Source organism: Camelina sativa, chromosome 11 (genome assembly GCF_030686135.1).
Source record: "Camelina sativa cultivar CO46 ecotype springtype chromosome 11, ASM3068613v1".
Lineage (NCBI taxonomy): Eukaryota > Viridiplantae > Streptophyta > Magnoliopsida > Brassicales > Brassicaceae > Camelina > Camelina sativa.
The window spans coordinates 25,768,712-25,796,048 of NC_141890.1; the positions used below are offsets into that span (position 1 = coordinate 25,768,712).

General features: G+C 35.8%; 3 protein-coding genes across 8 annotated transcripts; all 3 read right to left on the minus strand.

Moving 5' to 3' along the window:
- Positions 1–1,805: 1,805 nt before the first annotated feature.
- LOC104724090 (uncharacterized) lies at positions 1,806–3,905 on the minus strand. 6 transcript variants are annotated; one of them, XM_010442537.2, is made up of 7 exons: positions 3,712–3,905; positions 3,383–3,463; positions 3,198–3,234; positions 2,631–2,704; positions 2,429–2,522; positions 2,232–2,314; positions 1,806–2,148 (listed from the first exon to the last, which is right to left on the minus strand). In XM_010442537.2, exons 2-7 carry the CDS (start codon positions 3,452–3,454, stop codon positions 1,966–1,968), a joined length of 543 nt encoding a protein of 180 aa, XP_010440839.1. In that variant the 5' UTR covers positions 3,455–3,463; positions 3,712–3,905; the 3' UTR covers positions 1,806–1,965. The 6 variants fall into 6 exon arrangements, with proteins under 6 accessions (XP_010440839.1, XP_087327162.1, XP_010440840.1 ...); XM_087471036.1 differs by having other exon boundaries at positions 2,232–2,319; positions 3,712–3,889; XM_010442538.3 differs by having other exon boundaries at positions 3,383–3,514; positions 3,712–3,876.
- An 8,191-nt stretch (positions 3,906–12,096) lies between these two features.
- LOC104724091 (transmembrane 9 superfamily member 4) lies at positions 12,097–15,932 on the minus strand. The gene is made up of 8 exons (XM_010442539.3): positions 15,549–15,932; positions 15,168–15,208; positions 14,509–15,094; positions 14,279–14,416; positions 14,033–14,189; positions 12,949–13,433; positions 12,361–12,630; positions 12,097–12,265 (listed from the first exon to the last, which is right to left on the minus strand). Exons 1-7 carry the CDS (start codon positions 15,683–15,685, stop codon positions 12,411–12,413), a joined length of 1,764 nt encoding a protein of 587 aa, XP_010440841.2. The 5' UTR covers positions 15,686–15,932; the 3' UTR covers positions 12,097–12,265; positions 12,361–12,410.
- A 4,800-nt stretch (positions 15,933–20,732) lies between these two features.
- Positions 20,733–21,665, minus strand: LOC104728238 (uncharacterized). The gene has a single exon (XM_010447253.1). It carries the CDS (start codon positions 21,663–21,665, stop codon positions 20,733–20,735), a length of 933 nt encoding a protein of 310 aa, XP_010445555.1.
- Positions 21,666–27,337: the final 5,672 nt, after the last annotated feature.

The following is a 27,337-nucleotide window of genomic DNA, read 5'->3' on the forward strand; positions in this document are numbered from 1 at the left end:
ATGATCAAGAATTCCACACAAAGTTTGGAGTCGGCAAGATACGGATAAGGAAAAACCAGACCTGAGATTCAAAAAAGAGGATGGTTGCTGGGATTTGAGTAATCCTTGATAATTCCAGTTTTGGTATCCAACAGACAATGTCACAAGTTGAGCAATAACCATAGTTCCAACATACCCTTTGTACATCCAAGACAAACTAGCTAAATGGGTTCTCTGATGCAGTCTTCGAACATCGAGGATAGCCAAAAAAACTAAGCATAGTCGATAGGATAACAAGGGGCTAGATAGAGAAAACCTGGGCTTTTGGAGGTTGGGCAAGACTTTTTGTAAAGCTAACTGGTCGATATCAGATTTAATGTTCATCCATAGAAGAGAGGTTGTTGTGAATGACCGGGAGAATTGATGCACACAGCGGCTGACCAAGGAGATTGAAAGAAACTTTTGCGTCTCCGGTGAAAGCAAATGCAGATCTTCCAAGCTCAGGGGGTGACTTGTGTTCAAGGCGGTAGTCCAATAGCGGAGAAAAATCACTTCTCTGGAGGTTTCCTCACCAACCGTCGTCTCCGTCTCTGCCTGGCAAGGCTCGGGTGATGTTGAGATAGAAAGTTCTGCAGAGGCGATTACCATTCCGGATCGAGATTTAAAAAGACAAGGGGACTTGAATTTTGCCGGCAGTGAGGCTGAGACGGGGTTATAGAGAGAGGAGCTTGTTAGTCTCCTTCGTCTTCTGTATTCGGTGTTGCGCAGGCCTTTGCCTGGATCTGGTTGATTAAAGAGGGTTTGCGTAGGTTGCAAAAGGGAAAACAAAAGGGGAAAAGGAGATTGAAAAGGAAAACTAAAGAAGCAAGAAAGCAAAGGATGGAAGCTAAGGTCGAGATACCCCAACGCCGGCGAGCAAGAACCCCACCAGAGTCGGAGAAATTTGGTGGTAGCAGCGTCTCGATATTCGAGTTTGGAAGAGAAAAAGTAGAGTTTTTTTTGCCTCAATAGCATAATAACAGAAACATCTATATTACTGATAAAAGTAAAAACTTTGAACTACAAAAGTTATTATGTTTTTTACAAATTTTAAACCATAATACAATCAAATAAAGCCATATGCATTAATGTAAATTCAATGATGCGATACCGAAAATTTAAATTCCTTTAATTCGAAATTAAGAAATTAGTCGTTTGTTGATGCAAGATTTTTAGTTTGTGGGCTAAGCTTTTTGTTATGAAATTAAACCAACAAGAAATGAATAGAAACATTAAGACGTTTCCAAATTACAATGAGAAAATTTTATTAGAGAGAAATGGGATAGGCAATTTTCCATGGAAAAGGATCCCATCCCTCATTATTTATCCGTTTATGGTTCTTATAATAGTCAGTTTGATCTTTTATCATTTATTTCCATCGGAAAAGATCCCATCCCTCTTCTGGAAAACATTGAAAAATGGGTGTTTCCGATACACCATGAATCTCCCGTGTAGTTTAGGCGGTATACGCTTGTGCTCCTTCACTCGGTCAACTTTCATAGTTGTGTATACATTAGTTTCCCAAAGTTAGGGATGTTAAAGTGAATAAATCCACCCTATTTAAACCCATGCTATTTAAGTATAAACCTATTTAGTTTTTAAAATCTATTTAACTGTACCTATTTAAACATACATTGACCCATTTAAATCAATCAAACCCATTTAACTGTGAGAGGTCACACTGTCCATTTCGACAATGGGATTAGCCATGATCTTTACCAAACAACGCCAAGTGTTCTCGAATTTATGAAGTTTTCATATAATATGTATGAACTACGACCACCAACTGGATCAATTTAGCCTTTATATTACTCATCTACATTATCACAAGACATCAAAAATCAACACATCCATTGTAGCGTTTGTGTTTTGGCCCATTTGCTATACAAGCTAAATCCAACTACTTAATAGAACCAATAATAGACAAGATCATAATATTCAAGAATCTCATGTGTTTGCATGAACATGCTTGTCAAGAAACGCCTTAGCCAAGTTACTAAAGCTTACACTGACTGAATCAGCAGCTGCGTACCTCTCTATGAGATCCACCACTTCCGCTCTCAAAATCTCCTCTCTTGTTGCTCTGTTATTGTCGCACATGTAATACAAAGCCCCAAGTGCGTAATTCACCTATTCGAACAAAAAAATAATTTTGGGTTTCCATTTAAACGCCAGAGAGACATTAATAAGGCGAGAAACTCGTGTGGACTCACAGTGTTCCGTACAGGACTTGATAAACATTTGATTATAAGAGGAATTCCATCAGCCTCGAGAATTGTAGCAACATTTTTTGGGTCTGCACTAGAAGAGAAAAGAGCATTTAGTTTGATGATCAGTAAATTGCAGTTATGGAAACAACAAAAAACAGTTTAGAATCAGAGAGTAAAATTGTATATTCCAGGCATTTTACCGGCACAAGCGTTACATAATCCTCCAATTCCAAATTCCACGAGCTTTTCATTTGGCTCTGTAAGACAGTCTATGAATAGTTCCAAGACATTTAGCTGCTCGAGTACACCATTAACATTTTCATCGTGAGAAGATTGAAGTGGGGGATATTTGGGTTCTCCATGGGAAACGATAGAAGAACATGAGCATACTCAGAGAGTTACCTGACGTAAAATAGTGAAGTTGTAAGGGTCATATGCGAAATTCCCCAAGTTTGCTACAATTTTCTTCTTTGTATCTGCAGGTGCAAAAACAACAATTGTGTGTCAAAATAACTTATACTAAATTAGGCTAGCTAAATCTATAGTCTAACAGAAGCATTTGAAAGTGATGACAGAAATTTGCCATAAGGCAGAAGTATCTAAAGAACACAAAATTTCAAAATAAGAGTTAAATTGCCAATCCCATTTCTAGGTTTGCACATGCTATGATATGTGCACTGTTGACTGAAGTTAGATATGTGATACAGTAATGTTTAACACAAACCACCGTAAGTACCCTAATGTTCCATATGAGCCACACACACACTCCTTATAAATCATATATGCGAATCAGCAATGCGTATAGACTCAACATTTCACACAAAAACAAATGTCAACAGATATATTAATCACAAGAAAGCACCAAAGCCAGTCTTATGCAACAATATTTTCGAAATGTTGAAACAGAAACATGAGTCAATTACTTATTATTGTCTACTACTGAAAACAAAACTAGTACAGCATACCTACCTTGATCAGTTGCATTCTGAAACTGACTCACAAGCTCCTGCAATTTAATAAAAGAAGACTAAAACTAAGCTCCAACAACAATGCTTCTCAGAGAGAGAGAGAGAGGGAGAGAGATAAACAACAAAACATAGGACACTATATAGTAATTGGGTTCTTTAAGAGAGAAACAGAATCTTGGAAAAGACCTGTAGATATTGGAGCCTTGGTGTTCCATGTTTTCCTGTACGTTCTTCTTGTCTTTCCTTATTTGTAAACATTCCTTCTCACTTAAAAAACTCAAAGACACGAATGAATTATAAATTGTTCTTCTGCAAAGACTATATATGTATATGAACGTGAGTGAATCATTATAATCGGAAGCCAAATACGGAATTCTGAATAATCCAAAAGTGCAAAATCAAATCAGGATAAACAAATCGGAAGCACAATCGAAAAATCAAAATCAAAATCGAGAGAGAGAGAGAGAGAGCTCTTAGTCTGTAGATGAGAAAGCTAAGCAGCTGATATATCTTACCTGCAGCTGGAGGCTAGGGATCCCAAAATCGATCGACAGAGAGAGAGAGCTCTTAAAGCTTACAGCTCTTTTTTTTTTTTTTTTTTAATCGAGAGAAAATTACACTGAAATCGGATCTGTTAATCGGGGAGAGAGAGAGAATAAGATTTTTTTTTTTTTAAAGAGAGACATTAAAATTGGAAAATAATATTGACAATAAAATAGATTTAAGAGATGTTTATTTTTAAAAAAAATAATAATATGTTTTAATTCAATTTACTTTTACAATTTTATTATGAAAATTTATATGATGATTAGTAGTATTTAGTATTTACTATTAAACATTTTATTATATAAAATTTGATGTCAAAATTACTAATTATTAATATTTGTTAATTTTTTATTTTTAATATTTTAATTTAATTTAGTTGTAATATTTTTAGATTTTAGTTATATTAGTTAGTTAAATTTAATTTTTTATTAGAAATTTGTAATGATTTTAAAATATATTTAGTATAGATTTATTATTATTTCAGTGCTTTTTCTTTTTCGCGTCCGTTTGCGTTCTCACTAACTTTGGAGAGAAACTCACCGTACCTCACCACTTCGCAAATTCCATCATCGGCCAGACTCGGAAGTATCTCCTTCTTCGTCGTAAACGCCTCCTCAATCTTCACCGACGGAACGATTTGCTTATTCGAATCATCATCGTCTTCCACCAATTTCTCATCGGCGGCGATTACAATAACAACGGAGGAAGAAGATTGAAACTTTGACAGGTCAATTTAGAGAATTGATGAACGAGAAGCGTAGTACAGAGACGAAGTTGAACACGACCGCGAATACAGTCACAACAATGGAATAAAAATTGGATCTGCTTCTTAGTTTGCTTTCAGCTCCGGTGACCAAGATCGACACAATTATGTACCAGTTGAGAGAAATTGGTGGTCCCAATCATCTCTCATTACCAAGATCAACACCCTCACGTACAAATTTCTAACTCGGAATCTCATTGTAGAGAAATAGAAACTGGTGTGCGTGATAGAAATTACAAATTCTTCAACAACACTGGTTGGCTTGTGTAAGTGATGGTAGCCAAATCTTTTTTGAATTTAGTACATTATGATTGTGATTTTGATCTCCTTATTACTGCTGATGATTATAAATTTAAGTGTTGATTTGAACTAAATGATGAATTTTAAGCTAGGTGAGCTTTTTAAATTTTGACAGATATGGTGCCTTGCTCGAGAGCTTCATTGGTAGACAAGATTTAGTAGAAAACATTAAGGATTGTATCATTGATTCGGGAGAAGCAGATCCTCTAGATATATACCAAGGTTTGTTCTTTTATATGATACTTACTTTCTTTAAACTTAGGATGTGATTTGCATGATTTCTCTAATCTTTTCATTTCATTATCTGCCTAAGATGCAAAACTCAAAAGATTTGTACTTAGGGGCAGGCATATCGTCAATGTTTTTTCTATTAAAATGTCTATCATCTTGTTGAATCTCTTGGTTTCATTATTTAGTTCTAGTTGAATTTATAAATAATCATTCTAGTTACATTCATTTCTCTTGCTAGCTTAGTATTGAATTAGTGTCATGTACTAACTTAAGAATTCTCCATGTTGTAGGACCAAAGGGGTTTACTGCAATTTTCTATAGTCTTTAGAACTGGAGTGTAAGTTTAAATGTTTTCATGAATCTATTTGGATTTATGCTAGTGATATAACATAGCAACATTGTTTGTAAGTTCCCTCATGTGGTTTATTTTGGGAATGGTTCATTCCATTTTTTAGAGTTCTGACAAAGACATGAGCGAAAGAATATATGTAAATGAGCTGACGTGTCCAACTTTGACAAAAGTGTATGAAAGAACAAGGCCATCGAATATGAAAACTTCATGGAGAAATGATGGACATGAAGCATAGTACATAGCAAGTGCGTCCACTTTCAAGGAGCTGCATTGTATGTACCTATATTTGATTTTCTCATATGCTTGTCGGTATGTCTTGATATGCTTGTCATTTGTTGTGTGAGTGCAGGTAATTTAATACACTCGACAACAAGAAAATTGAACATTTTGATATATTTACAGTGGTGAACCCACACCTGAAGAAAACATTCAAATAGATGTTGGTTTCAGACAATTAGGAAGACCTTCATAAAAGTCAAGGTCTTTATGGAATGCCTTCCTAAAATTCAAGAATGCCTTCCTAAAAGCTATTGAATCCTTCCTAAATTTTTTAAAAATGTGTTTTTAAATTTCTTTATATGTGTTTTGTGCCTTATTGTATCACATTCACATATTACTCCATTAATGATGTATAATAATTTGATTTGGTGCACATATTGGTGTTTTACAACAAAGGTAGAAAATATGAATATCTAGCATGATGTTTTATTTTATTTTGTTAAGGTCTTACTAAAATGCGAGATAACCTTCCTAAATATTTTATTGTGCATAAAAATAGGTTCGGTAGTGTAATATAACTGGGTTATCAACAAATGTTTAAACGTTCTGTATTAATGATAGATGTTATTGGTTTTCCAAGTTACAACAACAGGAGAAGGTAATCTACAAGCTATCAAGGAATCATGTCGGTGGAGGCAGAGAAGAAACACATAAACTTTAATTTTATTGATAATTTTTTTTTTCAAAAGTTAATGATATATAAATGTGTGCTAGTTTTGGAACATTTAAAAATATGTGCTAATTGTGGAAGAAAAATTTTAAATGGTGCTATTTTTGTCAATTGCCCTATTTTTAATGTTGTAGTATTTTTAAATTGTTTTTTTGTTTATATTTTATATCTCTAAATTATCTAAGACTCATTTATCATCGTGCTTATAATTTTTAATTTTAATTTTTATTATATCAAGTTAACTATCTTTGAATTTTTCAAATTTTAGTGGGTTGGTCATAAACTTATTGCAATCGTGTAGATATTATTTTCTTTTTATCCACAATATTTTTATTTTTTGAGTAAACAATTTTAAAGAATATTTTAGTGGTTATACAAACTGTCACAAACAAATCTTAGTGGTGAAAAGGAACCACGTCAAATTGAAAGTAAATGAATAAAAATTAGTTTAATTTGGATGTAAGAACATTTTTTGTGGTAAAACATAAAGTTAAATTCTTTCAAAATATCTAGAAAATATATTTTATTTACAAAAAATATTAATATATTCTTTCAAAATTTTATTTTATTCATTTTGTCCCTAATAGATTGATGTTTTATGATATATTTTTGTCCCTAAAAGATTGATGTTGTAGATAAAAAAAAAAAAACTTTTTTACTTTATGTTGTTTCATATATCATTAATTTAATAGTCTATATTTTCTCTATCTACTCAAAAGTAATTATAAATTAATTTACACATACAAATTAAATTATTTCTTAATATGTGTGATAATGTCAAAACATCAATTTATTAGGGACAGAAAAAGGCGTAGCAGACATTTTTAAAACCCGCACATCAAGCGGGTCCTAATCTAGTATATATATATATATATATATATATTATGTACATATAGTAATTATACATTTCAATTCTTTATGAATAATAAGGAGAAATTAAAAGCTATTAAAACATGTGGAGAATCAGGTTGGAGTATTTGATTACTCTTTGGAATCTTTTCAAATTCTATTAATAATTGTTTTAGCCATGGAGATAAGAAATCATTGTTTTGCATGCATAAACACAAATTAAAGGCTTTTAATTATACCCTCAAGTGCCTTACTCATTGCAAACGTTGAATCACACACAGTCAAACCATATATCGTCTTTAATTTCATAATCTAGCAAAATATAGATATTAATCACGATTATTTCCAATCTTTAAATATGTATTATTTTCACTCATTTAAATACTATTAATATCTTTTTCATATGATTGAGACAACTAATCATATATCACCTTATACTTATATTGAAGAATGTCATTTTCAGATCTGGATTCATGTAAGTAACATTACTTCACCAATCATAATTTGTGCAAACATGTCAAAAGAATAAAACGCCATTTGTCACCTTTAGAAGCATGATATTGGAAATCTTACATTATTACTCCCTCTCTATCACTATAGGTGATTTTTTAGAATTTTTTCTTGTATCACAAACATTGATTTTCTGTATACTTTTATCAATTAATAATAGAAAATTGTAAATTTCAAGAATTATTAATTGAGAATTTAAAATTTTGTTGAATTACTATTGGTTAATAACCATGAGAATATGTTCTTATTATAAATAATAATGCATTTATTGCTAAACATTAATTTGTTTTCTTAATTTATGCGAAAATCTTAAAAAATTATATATTCTAACACATAGGGAGTATATAAAATTATTAAATATAATTTGGAAAGTCTGGAGAAGTGCTGCTATGTATGTCTCTTCAATAGAGCAGATGACTTGGATGTGAGAGTTCTACTTCTCGACAGCGATGAGATCTTTTGTACACGCCCTTGGGACCAGCCAGATGTTTTCTCGACCCACATCACACCATGTTCGTGGCTCTTCTTCCACCAACCTCCAAGGATCTTAAATTCAATGAAGTAGAAACCAAGCTGTGTAATTGCCCAACAAAAGTTGAAATGGTTCAAAAATCTGCGAGTCAGGATCCATATGGAAGGTTGTGGTAAACAAGTATGGATGACCTCGTGAAATATATAAATTTAATTCGTAAATTTTTTGATCTATCAAATGTAAACGTCAACTAAATAGTAAATTAACTAGATTAAGACTTGTGCTAGAGCACGAGTTGAAATTCATTTTATTTATATTGTAATTTTTATATAAAATATAATTTATGTGATTGTTTTTAAAAGTTTTTTTGGATAAACCATTATGCAATAAAATCATATGCAAAATATGATGGCTTGAAAAAAGACATTTATTTTGTAAGTTTTATACTGTTAATGATTCTAGATAAATACCCTTGCTATAACACTGGTTAAATTTTATTTTATACAAAATTCTGTATATTTTATATTTTAAAATAAAATTTTAATATGTTGTATTAGTTTATGTATGTGAAGTTATTTCAACAACGTATATTCTACATCATGACTTGAATGTCATTATAAGACATAATTTTGTAAATTTGTTTTTTTAAAAGTGAGTTATTATATTATGAGTAATTTAATATATTGTTATACTTTTTGTTTTAATATACTTGGTTTCTTGAAATTATTTCATAATATAGTGACATTTATTGACATTGCTATAACAAATCAATTTAGAGTGTTTATATTTTCTAACTTTTATATCAAGTTTCAATAATTTTAAAAATATTTCAAAATAAATTATTTAAAGCTTACTATATTATATAAAATTATAAAATTCAACAAAAAAATATAAAATTGAATTTAAATATTCAAATTTTGACCCGTTACTCAGTAATTTTTTTTAATTCAATAGATATTATTTTTAAAGAATAATATTACTAAAGCTTGAATATTTTATAGATTGAACAATTTATATTTGTTTTTAAAAATTCAACTTATGGTATATCCGGAAATAAAACTAAATTTTAGTTACAATAAATAATATGATAATTTATTTGTTTCACAAAATAGACTCATATATGAAAAATGAGAGGTTTTATTTGATGATAATTAACAAATTAATATGTTAAGTTAGATATCAAAAGCTTTTATTTGATGAATACTTTAATAAAGGAATTTAATATGGTAAGTTAGATGATATCAAATGATTCTTTATAATATTCTCTTTAAGAGTTGTCAAAAAAAAAAAAAAAATCTCTTTAAGATTTTTGGAAACAATGTGCTTTAGTAATTAAATCTTCCGAAAATAAATTAAGATTGCATCCACTATTTAACTTGTAACCAATTGTAACATCCCGGTTTTCTAATTGGGAATTGGACTGGTTTGTTTCATTCAAGCCCATTAAGAATCAAGTGAGCAAAATACAAAAACGACAAGGGTTTATGTGTGTCGAAGAATGTGCGTATAATACATGGATGTATCTCCTTCTTCATTTGTGACGGTCTAGGCATGTTTGTGTATGAAGACTTCGTGAGCCCTAAGGCTTGCCCTCGCTGAGTAATCTTAGATTGCTCACCCCTCTTTTTCTCTTGCAGGTAACTATGAGGAGTAGTTGATAGAGTTGGTGTTGGTGTTAGAAGATGGAGTTATTCTTTTATCTTTCGTTGTTGGTTTTAACGAACTGGTTGTTAGTTTCAGTTTAACGTTTAATATGGAAAACGTTTAAGTTAAATTAATGGATTTTTGGTTATTTTCGGTAAAGTATGGTTACTTAAGGTATAAGTTAACCTGTGACATGCCATAGAAATTGGGTGTTACAATTTTGGTATCAGAGCCTAAGGTTATGTCAAACCGGTTCTGACCCGGGAGGCAGTCCTAAGGGAGATTGAATTTCTCGGCCATGTAGACTTAGAAGAAGAGATAAGTTGACTTGGAATAGTTAACGTTAATGGAAAGAATGCTACCGAGGACAGTAGTTATAGCAACTGGAAGTTGTTAAAGTGTTTGCCAGTATGGTTAAACCAAATATTCGACTCACATTGAAGGACATAATGTTCGAGTGGATGAAGGTTAGAGATACTAATTTAAAAGTCAAATGGATATTTGATGTAAAATCGAAGTTAATATTGTTAAGTGACGCTTTTGGAGTTGGTGCCATAAATTTAAAGATGAGGTGTTTTATAAAGATTACTAGTTGAGGTTATTCTAATGTTTGAGCACAAAAGGTAATTGCAGCAGAGGAAATGGAAATAGGAAGTGTGGGAGGACACCACACAATAATTCACATTATGGACTTCTACAGAGAATGTGTATGTGTGTTAAAGATGATTTTTTTAAAAAAAATATTGCTTGTCATATCAATGGAGATATGTTGTTTATAATTCAAAGTTGTCTTAACCCGAACGGAAAAGGGTGTGGTGACAATGGAGAATGATAGTGGACTGCTACGGACGACTAGTAGTAGGAATACAACTTGGGTAGTTGTAGAGTTGGATGAGTCAAGATTAAAGACGTTAAAAAAAATGGTTGATTCTTATATTGGAGCTTGTGAAAGAGCCTTAGAAAATGTATGTTGTGCTAAAAGGAAAAAAAATGCATGGAAGCGTGAAACCCAAAAGGTTATAGTTATGATTATACTACAAGGTGTTGTTAAACAAGTTGTTTATTTCTGAAGCAATTATTTTCATAAGTCAAGGTAATGGAAAAATCTTTTATTGAAAATTCGAGTATTCTATTCAAGTTTTAGAACTATTTGAAGAATGTATGTTATGTCTATGCGAAGTAAAGCTAAAGGAACTATGACAATTGACGTTCCAAGTGGTCATATGGATAACATCGGATATGCTACAATATAAGATAAAGATTTGTATTTGTTGAATCAAAAGTTGAATAGTAAATGCAGAGAGGAATTATTCTAGTGAACGAAAACTAGAGTTGTTACACTATAACCAAGTGGAAACTTGTGATTTGTTGTTGATCGGAAAGTTTAGAAAGAAATCAAACTGAGCATTTTGGAGAAGGACACTCCAAGTTGGGACGGAAACTAAGTGGGGGAGAAACTGATTCGCCAATTCGAGAACGAATTTATTTTAAGTGGGGGAGAATTGTAACATCCCGGTTTTTTAATTGGGAATTGGACTGGTTTGTTTCATTTCAAGCCCATTAAGAATCAAGTGAGCAAAATACAAAAACGACAAGGGTTTGTGTGTCGAAGAATGTGCGTATAATACATGGATGTATCTCCTTCTTCATTTGTGATGGTCTAAGCATGTTTGTGTATGAAGACTTCGTGAGCCCTAAGGCTTGCCCTCGCTGAATAATCTTAGATTGCTCACCCCTCTCTTTCTCTTGCAGGTTACTATGAGGAGTAGTTGATAGAGTTGGTGTTGGTGTTAGAAGCTGGAGTTATTCTTTTATCTTTCGTTGTTGGTTTTAATGAACTGGTTGTTAGTTTCAGTTTAACGTTTAAGTTAAATTAATGGATTTTCAGTTAATTATGGTTACTTGAAGTATAAGTTAACCTGTGACATGCCATAGAAATTAGGTGTTACACTAATTAATATATTAATTAATCTATAACTTATTTCATTTGTAACCAACTTATTAAAATTATATAGTCTACAAAACAATGTTGTGTACTTTCGAGATTTCAATCAATTAATTAATTATTTAAGAAAAATATTATTCATCATAATAATATATATTTTTTGCTCTGGATTTTTCTTTTTTATTTCTCAACAATTGTTTTTTTCATTCCCCGTTATTCATTTTGTTACATTTTTTTAGGGTACTTCAGTTGAATATTGAAACATTAGAATTCGTTCGTATTAGTCATTATAAGAATATAGTATAAGCCCCACTAGTCACTACTATGGAGAAGAAAATATGTACGAAAAACTCGAGTGTTTGTTACTACTATCTCACGATCGTTCTCAAGTACATCATCCCAACGGAGAAAAAGCAATGAAAGATCTGTAAAAAAAATGATAGGGGTACCAAAACCAAAAATAGACAACTTCACCGGATCGATGGCCCTCGGCTGCATTTTACCATCGCTGTTACAATGATCAATAAGGTTTAAAAGTAAACATTGGCACCATAACTTCGATATCAACAAGTCAAAGTCCAAACATTAATATGATGTTCTTACCTATCACCACTAGAGAAGGTGTCGTTGAAGGAGTGAAGAATATTCAAGTTTTACTCGCACTTGATGGAGCGGTAAATGTGACGAACAAAGAGAAGAGAAGCACGGAATCCGATTGACCCGAGCATGAGGAAAAATCCGTAGCAGATGCACGCCATGTAGCCAAAGAAGAAGGAAGTCTGCATGAACCCTGACATATCCGACCGTGCATAGTAGTAATACAAGCAGTAGGCATATATGAACAAGCCCGTTGATCCACCACATAGCAATGATCTTTCAATGCACAAGGTATAAAAAAGTCAGATTTCACAGAAAGATCAACAATTTATAGACGAACAGGCTAAAGCATTGATCTATAATTAGGGTTATGAAACTATCACAGACAAAATGAAACAAAAACTACTGACTAACGGGATTCTCATTTTCAAAGAATAAGTGTTCTAACTACTATATCTGTCTTTGTTAAAGGTTACGAAAAACCTCTAGAGAAGTAGTTCCAATTAGTTGGAAACTTAATTCATATATTCCCATAAAATACAAGAAGATAAATAATGGAATCAGAAGTTAAAGAAATAGAGAAGACGACATTACCTCCACCACCACTCATGGTCTTCAGCAGCAAGTTGGAAGTATGCCAACGCAACTGTGATGAAAGCAGTGACTATAACGAGAATAAGGAAGACGATAGAAAGAATACTATAGATGGTGTATATTCTGTGACCCCAAACACTGGCAAATATGTAGTAAAGCTCGATGTAAATGGCACTGAACGGCAAAAAACCAGCCATAGCCATCTGCGGAAGTGTTCTCCGGTACCAGCGCAATGGTGGGATCTCTCTTGGATATTTTGTGGTACGACAAGGAGCTTGAAACTCAGATTTTCTGTTCTTCCCGGCGATACCTCCCAGTATTAACAATGGTGATGTAACCAGTGCCCATATAAGGAAAATAACCACAATTGTCCCAAATGGCAAAGCTGCAGTGGCTTGGTAAGCAATTGCAACAGTATTAAGGAAGGAGAAAGTGAGCAAAAGAGGTCCACAGAAGAGGCTTCCAGTCAGTATAAGATTCCTCACCTGTCAAGACAGGACAATCGATATCAGCTTTTCTAATGAAGCTATTGAGTTCTAAAACTGTTCACTCACTTTGTCAACGCTATTATCCTCGCATCAAACCATTTGGAGCAATATGAATAACAGAGAAATCAAAAATAGATAACCAATTGCAAATGAGAACAAGATAAACGTGATTGCCCATAGCTTTTCCTCAAACTGCTAAAAGTGAATGTCCAGAACTGTGAGTTAAAACCCAGCATGCAAAAAGAACTAGAAAACTCAAGGTCATGTAAGGTCAGAATAATCATCTAATGGCATGTAAGGTCAGACCTCAACTATACACATATTCACATTATAGTACACACATATTTTACGGATAAAAGAGAGTTAGTAAAGGAACACATAGAGTTAGTTGCCGCATTACTGACAATATTTACCAAATTTATCACTTACGCACTGTAGACAAGCATCTTATCACATGTGCAGAAACTATACCAGATTATTTCACTAATTGCGCCCACGTTGTAAGACTTTTGACTGACTACTGAAGATATGAATAAGAAAAAAAATCCTAAGACAAACAAAAACCCATAAACTAGTATCCAATTATCCATACTTACCCAATTAGTTCCTTCTAGCTGGCAATAGAAAGAAGCAGAAGTATATCCGGCAATCCCTGAAGTAAGTGCATATATGACCACCAATGCAGTAAACAATGCTCCACGGTTGTAGGGATAAAAGACACCAACTAACGCAAGCATAAAGATGAAAACAGCTCTGCATACAAATAAAAAAAGTGTGTGTTACAAAGTGAGAAGAAAACACTATAACAAGAAATAACACCACAACTCAATGTGAAATCGTACAGTGTAAACAGTTGTGTGCCAGAACCAAGGGCCGCAGCCAGCAGGGATTTGTGTTTTGGGAACCTAAATACATCACCATGAATCAATTTCCACCCAGTCTCTTCTTGGTCTTCAGCTGCCTCTTCATCATGAGCATACCTATATGAAGTACAAAAGTCTACAGGGTAAGTTACTAGACATATTGAAAGTCACAAATTCAATTATGCTATGCACTTTAGTTAATATCTTACTTGACAAAATCATTCTTCAAGACTCGCATCAGAATAGTGGCAAGGAAACCAGTCAAGAGAAGAACTGTGACACATGAGTTAATGATAGAGAACCAGTGGATTTCCAAGTGGTGGGGCATTGAAGAAGCCAGGGAGTATTTCTCCATCCTCTTCTCGAAAGGAATTTCTGTTTCCTTCCATCGAACTGTGTATGTGAAATCCACTTCGACTTCCTTGTCCTCAGTCAAGTCCACAAGAAAGTTCTGGTCTGTTCTCACAATAACTTCAATAACACGGTCCTGATTATAGAAAATCTCAAACTGCAGGTGATTGAAGAGGTAGTATTTGTACTCGGATGGGTCAGTTTTGCCATCCTTGACAACTTTTCCAAGGAATCCCCAGATGGGCAAGTCATCATAATACATCTGAAAGTAGTAGTCTTTCAAGATGACATCACGAAACTTAGCAACGTCTTCTCTACTCAACCTCTTTCTACATGCAACTACAGAGATCTTGAAATTCAAAAACTCCAGTTTGTAGGGTGCACTGACTAACCGATCTCCATTGAGAACCTCCCCAAGAGCTTCCTTCTTTTCCTTAACAGGAGCTGTAAAAAGAAATGCCTCATCTATATAGAATTACAAAAACTCACCTATGAAAATACCATCATCAATACATACCTGATGAACAGAATGGGAGATCAAAGTATCGGTATGTTTCACTGCAACACATAGAAAAAATAATTGTTAGCTCATATTAACACAACAGAGTTAGTAATCGTGGATGTACATAAAAGAGGCTTAGACTACACTAACATTCAAACCACATTCACTAAAATTCAATAGCTTGAAACGATACAGAACACACCTCAGGGACATTCATTCATATACACCAAATCCTCCTAATGCACAATCCAATAATTACGAATCAAAGCTCGAGACTGTTCTTATTCAGGGAATTCGAAATCAGAAACACGAAACGCGGAGAGATCTTTCATGCAATTGGAAAACGAAATTCAGCAAACCGAAACATCAGATCTGAAACATAATTAGCGAACAGACCTAGGATTGTGAAACGGGCCGACTTTGTTGGCGTAAAGGGGAACATCATCGCCGACCTTATAACGGTGATCGGAACCGTCAGAGATAACCGGAGAAACGCCGAAGAGGAAGAAGACGACCAGAAGAAGCGACGTCATCGCCGGCAGTACCAATGGAGATACTGAGATTAGCGACTAGAGAGGTTTAAAGCGGTTAGGTGTATTATGATCATGAGAGATTGAGAGTGAGACTCTAATTTTTTTATTGGTTCTCCGCAATGCAAGTCATGAAATTTTACTTTTTGTAACGAAGTAACCTCATTTTCGATTTATTATATTTATTTATTTTTGGTACAATTCGATTTATACATTATTAACGATAATGATATTTTAACGCTCAGATTAGGTGTTGGGATTAGAGGAAATTAGGAGTAAAGGACACTGCACAGTGCACTCCCTTTTTGTTTTTGTGAGTTTACATGTAAATTGCTGCTAATAGAAATGTAGGAACTACCTACAAAAAGAAGACTAATTTGCGGAAAGAGTTCTATTGCGGATTTGCAATCTATGTTCTACTTCGGTTAGCTTTTTTATGCTCAATCAAATTGGTGATGGATTTTAGGACCAAACTAACTTTTAGTTGTTAATGTGTCCCCTTAACTATATAAATTACAATTACAATAAATAGTAAATGTTAAAACGAGATGTCTAGAATGCTCCCTTGGAGTACCTCCGATATCAACTCTATATCTTGGGTAATTTTTTGGAGGAATATGAAAAAAGTAGCAATTCATAATAGTTTTAAAAGAACGGTTATAAAAATAACGACAGCAAGAAACCAAGTGGTCTTGAGTTGTTTTTTACCGACTGAATTTAGTCGCCAAATTTAACAACTACATACCGACTGCGTAACCACAAATTTACAACTGCTCATTCTTAGTCGTAATTGAGTTGTTTTTTACCGACTGAATAGAGTAGTTGGTACAGTAGTTGTTAATTAGCAACGACTTTACGACTAAAAGACAAGAAATTAATATCGTCACCTAAGAGTAGCTAATTTGATGACTACATACCGACTACTGCGGTGAGTCTGTAATTTGGCGACTAACTAACGACTACATCGGTGAGTCGGTAATTTGGCGACTACTAACCGACTAAAGAGGCGAGTCGTAAACATGTAGGCCAAAAAGGAACACGTTTTATTCGTTTTGGGGTTGGTGAGCTTTTTTTCGTTTTGGGGTTGGTGAGTTTTTTTTGTTGCGACTGTTAGTTTGTGTTTGGGCAAAAATAATCGATTCGTGTAGAGACTACGGAAACAAGAAATATATGTTGAATAGTCGTTTTATTGATCAAAGTCTCGAGCTCAAATACAAGAATTCAAGGCACAACGAATCAATCTATAAATCCTAGCCGCGTTCTATACTTGAGTCGTGTGTCTTGTGTTTTAGGTCTCTTGCTTTGCTCTCTGTCCCCCCTCTCTTGGAGGCCGCTCTCCTTTTTATATAGAGATCTCTTTACCCTAATCCCTTAGGATATGTCTTGGGATTGCCGACTCTATCTGTGATAGGGTCCATTAACAGATCCAGTCATGTGACTCTTGGTCCATTAACAGATCCAGTCATGTGACTTCCGGCCCATTGACGAAGCCAGTCGTGAGATTCTCGGTCTATTGACAAAATCAGTCGCGAGATTCTCGGCCTGTAGACAAAGTCAGTCGCGAGACTCTCGGCCTATTGATAAAGTCAGTCACAAGCTCTTGGCCTAGTGACAACGTCGATCACGTGACTCTCAATCTATTGACGAAGTCAGTCACGTGACTTTTCTCTTAGTAGATTGGCAGACTTGTGTTTACTTTGTCATGTAAAATATGAGTTGACTCTATCCAATATCTTTGCGAATATTCTCTCTGCTTCTCCTGATTTACCGGGTTTGTCGAACTAATCACGAAATTTACTTATTTAATAGAGAAGATAAAATTATACCCAACAGTTTGCCCCGCACTCTCTATTTTCTTAGTAAGAATTTAGAGAGTAGTAAGAAACAACAGTATTATTTTTCCAGCCAACGAAATCTCGAAGTCATGTACCTTTTGGAATGATCTGTAATGGCTTGTGATCTCACCATAGTAGCTTGATCGAATAGTGACTCCATAGAGACAATGTTGAGTCCTTAACACGTTCTGGTCGGGAATTGTTTTTGTACTTGACTTTATGTGTCATGACCATTTTGTAGGTTGTGACATTCTTTTCAGTCATATGACTTGTTTGTGACATTGATCTTGTACGTAATAACAATCTCTTACCTTAGGATAATCTCCACATGTGAGGATGTAAATGACGACAATCTCCTATCTTGTGCATGAGACACAATCTAGGTCTTGCATTCATGACATGATTTGTCTCGTGACATGACTTATACCTCAGGCTCAAGACATTGTTTATGTCTTGTGAACATGACACTATATGTGCCTCGTCTTCATGGCGCTATTTATATCTCGTGCTTGAAACAAGAGTATATGTCTAGCTTTCTGGTATGATTTCCGCACTACAATACGACTTTCATCGTGCAAATACTAAGTGATATTTATCTCTTGGCACATCTACTGATTTGTGTTGTGTCACATGATTGTTTTGCGCCCATGACGTTGTTCATTTCATGTGCTTCCGACACCATTCATGTCACATGTTAACGACACTACTCATGTTACATGCTCATGGCGTGAGTTTCGTCTCACAACATCATGTAATCATGATTGTTTACGTATTGCGCTCATGATGCGATTTTCGTCGTGTGCTCAGGAAATTTGTCATGTCATATGCTCATGGCGTGAGTCTCGTGCTCACAACATCACGTCATGATGACCTTGTTTATTTCCTGCACTCATGACGCCATATACGTTGGGTGCTTATGACGTTGTGAACGTCGCGACTTAGCTTGTTCGATGTTTTATGATTAGAAGACTTTCTAATTGTCTTGTCGAATTTTACTTGTTGAATTCTTTGCGGTTAGTGTTGTATTGCAGCATGAATGTGATCTCTTTCTTGTGACGCGATTCGCGTTGTGTGCTAATGACATTGTCTATATCACGTGTTGTTACGTGCTCATGAGATCGTTCTTGTCACATGCTTCTACTGCTATTCGTATCACGTGTTTCTGAGGCTAATCATGTCGCGTGCTCGTGACAGCACTCATGTCATGCACTCGTGGCGTGAATCTTGTGATCCGTTGATCGCAACATCTAGCATCAGGACTCTATTTATATCTTATGCCGACGATTTAGGTCATGTTACGTTGATTTACGTTAACACAAACTTATGTCATGACACGATTCACGTCATGTGCTTGTGACACTATTTATGTGCTCATGACACAAGTGCACGCCTTGTGCTCACGACAGTCCCACGTTTATTTTCAAAATCACAATGCTGAACACATTTTTGTGTCTCGTGCTCGTGACAATTAGATGTTCTATAACTGTCACGTGCCCTCTTCAATAATAACAATGTTCATGACATTGTTTATGTCTCATGATACAAGTTCACGTCTCTGCTCATGACAGTCACCTGTTTATTTTATTTTTGAAATAATAATGCTCTTGACATTATATATGTGTTGTGCTCGTGACAGTTAGGTGTTCCATAACTGTCATGTGCTCCCTTCTTTAATAACAATGTTCGTGACATTGTTTTCATCTTGTGCTCGTGACAGTCAAGTGTTCCATAACTGTCATGTGCTCCCTTCTTTAATAACAATGTTCGTGACATTGTTTTCATCTTGTGCTCGTGACAGTCAGGTGTTCCATAACTATAACGTGCTCCTTTCTTTAATAACAATGTTTGTGACATTGTCTTCATCTTGTGCTCGTGACAGTTAGGTGTTCCATAACTGTCATGTGCTCCCTTCTTTAATAACAATTTTCATGACATTGTTTTCATCTTGTGCTCGTGACAGCGAGGTGTTCTATAACTGTCACGCGCACTCTTCGACAATAACAATGTTCATGACATTGTTTATATCTCGTGATACAAGTTCATGTCTTGGGGCTCACGACCGTAACACATCTTGTGCTCATAGCACTGTTCGCATGCTTATGGCATTACATATGTTATGTGCTTATGACACTACTTACATGCTCATGACACTATCCTCGTGTTCATGACACAGATCCACGTCTCGTGTCTAGGACACGCACATGCTACTTTTTCAATGCTCATGACATTTGAAGTACTAGTATCACACGCATTATCTTAGAGGGCTAACGCTCGTGACATTGCCACTCACTGCAAGACTTGCTTTGTACATAGAAAAATCCAATTTTATAGAAAACGTTGTCCATAACTTGGGACAAATGTTCATGAAACTTCATAATAGAAGAAAAACACAATTAAATAATAATTAAACACCATAATTCTTATCGAAAACTCAAACCTCGTCATCAGCCAAAACGTTCCAACAATTGGTAAGATTCTTCCCTTCTTTGTTTTGCAACTTATAAGCTCCTGACCAACACACTTCAATGATTTTGTAAGGACCTTATCAAGTGGGACCGAGTTTCCCAGCTCCTTGTTCCATTGTATTTTGAAAATTACGTCGCAAGACCCAGTCTCCTTATTGGAATATCTGTGTCATGGCATTTTTGTTATAGCTCCTAGCCACGTCCTGTTGATAACACCAATTTTGGATTTCCGCTGCTTCTCGTTTCTTTGTCTAGTGGATCGAGATCGAGATTCATTAACTCTTCGTTTTCATGCAAGTTAGGGTGCTCGGTTCGTGCCGTTTTCACGCCTACTTCACACGGTATTACTGTTTTCATTCCATACACTAGAGAAAACAGTGTTTCGCCGGTCGGTGACTTTGGTGGTGCAGTAAGCCCACAACACGCTTGGAAGTTCTTCTACCCACTTTCCTTGAGAATTTTCTAGATGTTTCTTCAACAGTTTCACAATTGTCTTGTTTGAAGATTCAAAGCAGTCAGCGTTTGACCGAAGGAAGTCAATAAGCCTCTTTCATATGTCGGCTGCTAGTTTTGAACTCACGTTCACCTGCTTGTTAGGATCGTCTTCGAGTAATGGCACCTCATCCAGTTCTTCCATCTCTGGTTCTTCACTGCGAGGTACCAGCGGTAGCCTCTGTAATTGCTATAACTGTTGACCCTTACCTTTTAAGGTAGTTTGATAGCATAAACGTGAACATTCTTGTTCCCCTACTATCTCTTTGACTCCACATGGATGGGAAATTTGATAGTCTGATGTAGAGTCGATGGAATAGCTCCCATGTCGTGAATCCAAGGGCTTCCCATCATAGCGTTGTAAGCCGAAGCACAATCTACTACCAAAAATTTAGTGTGTTTGTTAACTCCCTCTGCATTCACTGGAAGCGTCACTTTGCCAATACTCTGCTTGACCTCACCGATGAACCCTACTAATGGAATAGATTTTTGTGTCAGTCCTCCTTCGTCGAGACCCAACTCCTTATATGCTTGCATATAGAGGATGTTAGTTGAGCTTCCATTGTCGATTAATATCCTCTTCATCAAACAGTTAGCCACCGTCAGTTGTATGACTAAAGCATCGTGATGCAGGGTTGGTACACTGCTCTCATCAGTCGTAAAATTTATAGTGCATGACAGTGTATCGCCTTTCGTAGTGTGTCCTCTGCTTTGAGAATTCTTGACAGCTCTAGTGTTTCTTTTCGCAGCTGAGTGAGTTATCCCACTTATCTCTGATCCTCCAGAGATAACATTGATGACTCGATCATGTTTTGGAGGCAAAATTGGAGTGTTTGCAATTGCTATTTGCTTGCTGTTCTCGCCATTCATGCGATTGCGGGTTCTATCAGACAAATATTCCCTCAAGTAACCTTTTTTCAGTAGCTCATTCACTTCCATCCTCAATGATATGCAATCTTCTGTTTTGTGGCCTTGATCGTTGTGGAACTCACACCACTTCGAGGTGTCACACATATTTTCAAGTGCTTTCATCTTTGAAGGCCATCTCACGGTTCCACCCATCTCCTTCAATACACCGACTAAATGTGTATGAGGGATTGAGAGGTTGCTAATATCTGGCCATGTTGTTGATTTAGGCATTCTGTCTTTAGCTCTGCTCAATGGTTGATGCATGTTTCTTCTTCCACTCATGGTGTTTTCATCACGATGTCTTTGGTAAGGCTTATCATCCCTACTCGATCTTTCGTTTCTCACCACACGGGAATCAGATCGTGGTGAATGTCACTGGCGATAAGCCGAATCTTCCTCCCACTTTATATGTGCCCACGCACGTGAGAGCACGTCTTCCATTGTTCTGCACTGGTACTTCGTAAGTTCCTTGTACAAGTCACCGTCAGGAAGCAAGCCTCTTTTGTATGAGGAGATGGCGGTTGACATGTTGCAACTGGGTATCGATACTTTTTCCTTGTTGAAACGTTCCACATAGGCACACAACGATTCATCTCTCTTCTATCGTACCTCATAAAGGTCGTCCGTTGTCTTCTCCAGGTTCCTGCTGCTTGCGAACTGCTCAACGAAGATATCTATCAACGATGCAAAGGAGTTGATTGAGCCTTTTAGCAAGTTGATAGACCACTGAAGTGCTACACCCATTAAGCTTGAGCCAAAACCCTTGCACATAGTAGCTTCCCTGCAATCTTTTTGGATGGTTGTCGTGAATATTCGTTGTTTGTATTGTGCTATGTGGTCATCCGAGTCAGTTGTTCCATCATACATCTTCATTGTTGGTAACGAGAATTTTCTTGGCATCTCGGTGAGTGCAAGTTCATCAGAAAAAGGTGTATCAGTATACGAGTGCAAGTTGCTCTTTCGGATTGGTGGAGCCACTCCTGGCAGTCGTTCAATCATAGCTTCTACTGCACCCATACGTTTTGTAAGCACAACTTCTAAATAAGTAGCATACGATTCATGTTCGACTCTTGTCACGTGCGGTGTGTTAACAGTGCGTTGTTGATCCATGTTTTCTTCTCGAACAAGATTCTCACGAGTTTGCCTTATGCTACGGTTATCCCGGTTATTTTCCTCCCGTGGAGTCTCCAATCGTCCGTCTTCAGTCGTGGTGGCCGTTCGAGTAGTTCTAGGAGTCGTGTTGAGATCTTGCATCTGATTGACTTGTACGCCACGAAATCTTGAGCTTGCTTCAGTAAAAATTCGTCATGCTATCACCAGCGATGCATTCTCCTCCCGTAGCCTAGCGTTATCAGCCTCGATTTGCGTCAGCTTCTGCACTGTCTCGTTCATCCTGGTAGTCAGGGTTTCCAGCTGAGCAGCGACAGTCGCGTCGACATTAGTCGTGTCACTTCCGGTTCCCGTCATCTCACATAGATTACTCTCTATACCCTCCTTCTAGCGCCAATTGTTTGGGCAAAAATAATCGATTCGTTTAGAGACTACGAAAACAAGAAATAGATGTTGAATAGTCGTTTTATTGATAAAAGTCTTGAGCTCAAATACAAGAATTCAAGGCACAACAAATCAATGTATAAACCCTAGCCGTGTTCTAGACTTGAATCGTGTGTCTTGTGTTTTAGGTCTCTTGCTTTGCTCTCTATCCCCTGTTAGGTTAAGCGGAAGTAAAGAACTAAGATTGAAGATTGAAGAGATAAGAGTTTGGTCAGCAAAGAGAATAAAGAAAATACTTAGATTCCATAAGTATATTTGTTACAATGTGGTTAAGAGCCTTTAAATAGTAGAGACAACTAGGGCTACTCCCTCACATGAGACATTCTAGGCGATAGGGACATAAGGTGAGAGAAAACTAATCCCAAGGGTGAAAGCGACCTAACTTGGTCTCCCAAGTGGACTCAAGACCCGTGATCTTCGTCCTTCTTCTCTTCTTACGGCTAGAATGCTATTCTCGATCCTTCTCTTGGGCTTTATGTGATAGGGCCTCATCTCCATCATGTAATACTAGTGAGACTCGGCCTTGTTCCACATACGTACGGACGTCCGTACAGGTGACCGTACAGACACTACCAAGTTCATGATCGATTATGGTCAATACTCCCCCTCTCTTGGAGGCCGCTCTCCTTTTTATATAGAGATCTCTTTACCCTAATCCCTTAGGATATGTCTTGGGCTTGCCGACTCTATCTGTGATAGGGTCAGTCATTAGACTCTTGGCTCACTGGTAAAGTCGGTCATTAGAATCTTGTTCCATTAACTGATCCAGTCATGTGACTTCCGGCCCATTGACGAAGCCAGTCGTGAGATTCTCGGCCTGTAGACAAAGTCAGTCGCGAGACTCTCGGCCTATTGATAAAGTCAGTCAAATGCTCTTGGCCTAGTGACAACATCGATCACGTGACTGTCAATCTATTGATGAAGTCAGTCACATGACTTTTCTCTTAGTAGATTGGCAGACTTGTGTTGACTTTGTCATGTAGAATATGAGTTGACTCTATCCATCTTCGCAAATATTCTCTCTGCTTCCCCTGATTTACTAGGTTTGTCGAACTAACCACGAAATTTATTTATTTAATAGAGAAGATAAAATTATACCCAACAGTTTGAGTCACATCACAGTCGTTAGATAGTCGGTATGTAGTCGCCTAAAACTCTATATATATCACACGCTTCGTGTCTTATTTCATTCACACAAGCAAGAGCATAAATAAGAAAAAAAAACTGAGGGTGAGAAAAAAAAAAGCGAGAGTGAGAGGTCTTTAATAATGGCGGGAAGTTCTAATTATAGTCATTTTCGGGAGTAGATGTATAAGAGGCTTGATGAAGTGATGAGAAATTTCACGGAAGAGTTCTGCACCGGGATAGAGAAGTTCATGGCTTTTGCAAATAGCCAGCGTTTAGCACAAAATAATGGTGGTAAGTTTCATTGCCCTTGTGATAAATGCAAAAATGGTAGGCGTCTTCCGGGGGGTACAATTTGGAATCATCTTTTTTGCTATGGGTTTACGAAAGATTATTATGTTTGGTATAATCATGGGGAAGAAATCAATATGGGCATAGGAACTAGTTATGTAGATCCGACGTTTATAAGTGGGAATGAAGAAGTGGGTAATGTGGTAGGAGACAGATATGTGGATATGGTGAATGATGCATTTCGTTATAACATAAGTTTAGATGATAACTATCATCAAGATGGTATTTATTAGAATGTAGAGGAACCGATATGATATGCTCCAATTAATCCCTAGAGCTACTCTCTCAAATTAAGAGGTCACTGCAATACTTAGGGGTCGAATTCCACAAAGACTCAAGTCTACACAATAAATTATAGAGTTTTTTAATTATGCTAAACAGATTAATTTAAAATTGAAATAACAATGCAAAGTATTAAATAAAAGCTGTTGTAAATTCATAATATCAAAAAGCTAGGCCTAGAGAATTTCTCAGAAAATTACAAATTATTAAATCAAAAAATAATTAGGATTCAAACAATTAAGAACAGTTCTCACTGCAAATATTATCTAAATTTAAAACCAGAAAATCCAAATCTCTTTGCAAAATTCTAGGTAATAAATCAGCTTTAAATATAAGTTTAGATTGTTCACAAAATCACTAAATCAAATCTCTTTGCAATAAGTAATTTTTTGCTCATCAAAAGGTATTATTAGGAAAATCAATTATATTCTCATATCAAATTATTTTCCTAAAGTATTAATTCTAGGTGATCAATCAAGAATTAATGTGAAGAACAACCTACGATGAAGATCTAGAAAGATTATGAATCCTAAATAAACAAATCTAATAAATCATAATATCCTTGTGAAAAACCCTGAACCTAACAAACAAATTACTCAGACATGTTTAATGAAAAACAAATCATAATTCTGAATAATAAGCAATTGAAATTAAAAGAGTAAAGAAGGAGTTTATGAATTCTTCTTTCAAAGCAGTTCAGATCTCTCTCTCCCAAAAGATCTCAAAATCTCACAGGGTTCCAGAAAATAAAACTTGCTAGAATAAAACTTCAGGGTTTACAAAACCCAAAAACACTATAAATATGTCCTAAAACACGTCCAGGGGCTTATGTTGCAATTATGGAAAACTTCGGGCAAAATTGTAAAACTTCCAATTCTTGTTCTCTCATCGGGTAAACAGGAGTGTCGATCGATGCTCATGTGCTGTCGATCGATACCAGCACTTCAATCTGACTCCAAGTTTGTTTCCTTCGGTTTAATGCTCCAAAATCATCCAAATTGCTCCATTTTGCTCTAAAATCCTAAATAACCTGTAAAGACTCAAAAACATTCTAGAAAACAAATCAAAAGACTCTATAAGACTCCTTATATCATGGTTAAAAACCACAAAAACCATAATATATCAACTCCCCCAGACTTAGCCTTTGCTTGCCCTCAAGCAAAACATAAGCTTAGACATGTAAAAGAGGTTTGAAAACTGGGAACTCACTCAATTGCATGATGATTCTTATTTGCACTCTTCATTTACCTGACTCAAGAACTTACTTCTTATACTTAACTATGATAAGCATCAACATTCCTTACTCAAATCCCACAATCCTTCGGAATCTCTGAAATCTCCATTGTCATGTCATTACATAAATTAAAGAAAGTACAGGTGAGTTCTTACCTTGGTGTATCGATCAGAGGCATATGGACTCTCTTCAAGCCAAGACATTCTTCATACATCTCTTTTCCTCTCCCTTTTCTCACTTCAAAGGAGTTGATTTCTCCCAAAAAAAAAATTTATTTTCTCTTCTTTTTTTTTTAAGCAAAAGTGTAAGCGATTACCGGGATCATCGGTAATTTACCTACCCCTCGCTTCCAAGCTTTGTGTGATCATCTGACTCAAGAGTAGAATAATGAGGTCACATGTAATTTACCTACCTCTGATAAAAATCATCTCATCTTTTATTCTCTTTCTTCTTTTTTTTTTTTTGATCTTTCTTTTTAAAGTACTGAAGGGAAGAGAGAGGGGAGACATACTTTGAAAAATTGCACTGTCTTGTATGGCCCAAAGAAGAAGTCTAGTCCACTGATTTCCAACCCCAAAGTAAGAGATTAAGCCCGGTTAAAATCCTGATAAAAGTTGAGACAACGTTAGATCAATCAGATATCCATTGAATAAGGGCTTTTAGGATTGTTGATAAGGCTCATAGTCTTTCTAAGCTTCAGTTCTGAGATCAAGCATAAACAAATAATCATTAGAGTGTTAGCCAAATAAGAGAAATCATTAATCAAGATCATAATTCCCAAAGACAAAAAGAAAAATTTTGAAAAAATTGACTCAAACTTTATGGTTTTGACTGACACAACTGAAACTCAAAAACAAAAACGTAGTTAGTAGACATCCTCCCCGAGACTTAAACAACACTGTCCCCGGTGTTATCAAGTAAGAGGAAAGCTAAAAGAAACAAAAATATATGGAAATTGTAATGAAAAGATGAACTAATTCTCGGGTTACCCATCATTGTCGACAGACACCATTGTAGTGTCGATCGACACCCTCGGCGAATGGTGAATTCTTGGCCGAAACTCCTTGTTAGTTGCAGTTAGTTGTGTTGATGTGTTGTTGGATCAATCCTTGGATGATTATTCTGTTAAGAAACACTCAAATACAAGTGAAAAGCAACATGATAGATAGATAGTTCATAGTTTCAAACAAAATTCAAACAAAAACTGACTCAATGCAAAAAGAAAAATGACTCAAAAGGAAAAGAAAAACCTAAAAGTGGGTTGCCTCCCACTAAGCGCTTGTTTTCAGTCATTAGCTTGACTGTTTTGAAGCTTAGGCGTCCGGTGGATCGGAAAGTGGCAATGAATGCTGCCGAGAGGAATGTCTCATCATCCAAGGTGGTGTATCAGCTTTAGGTGCATGAGGTC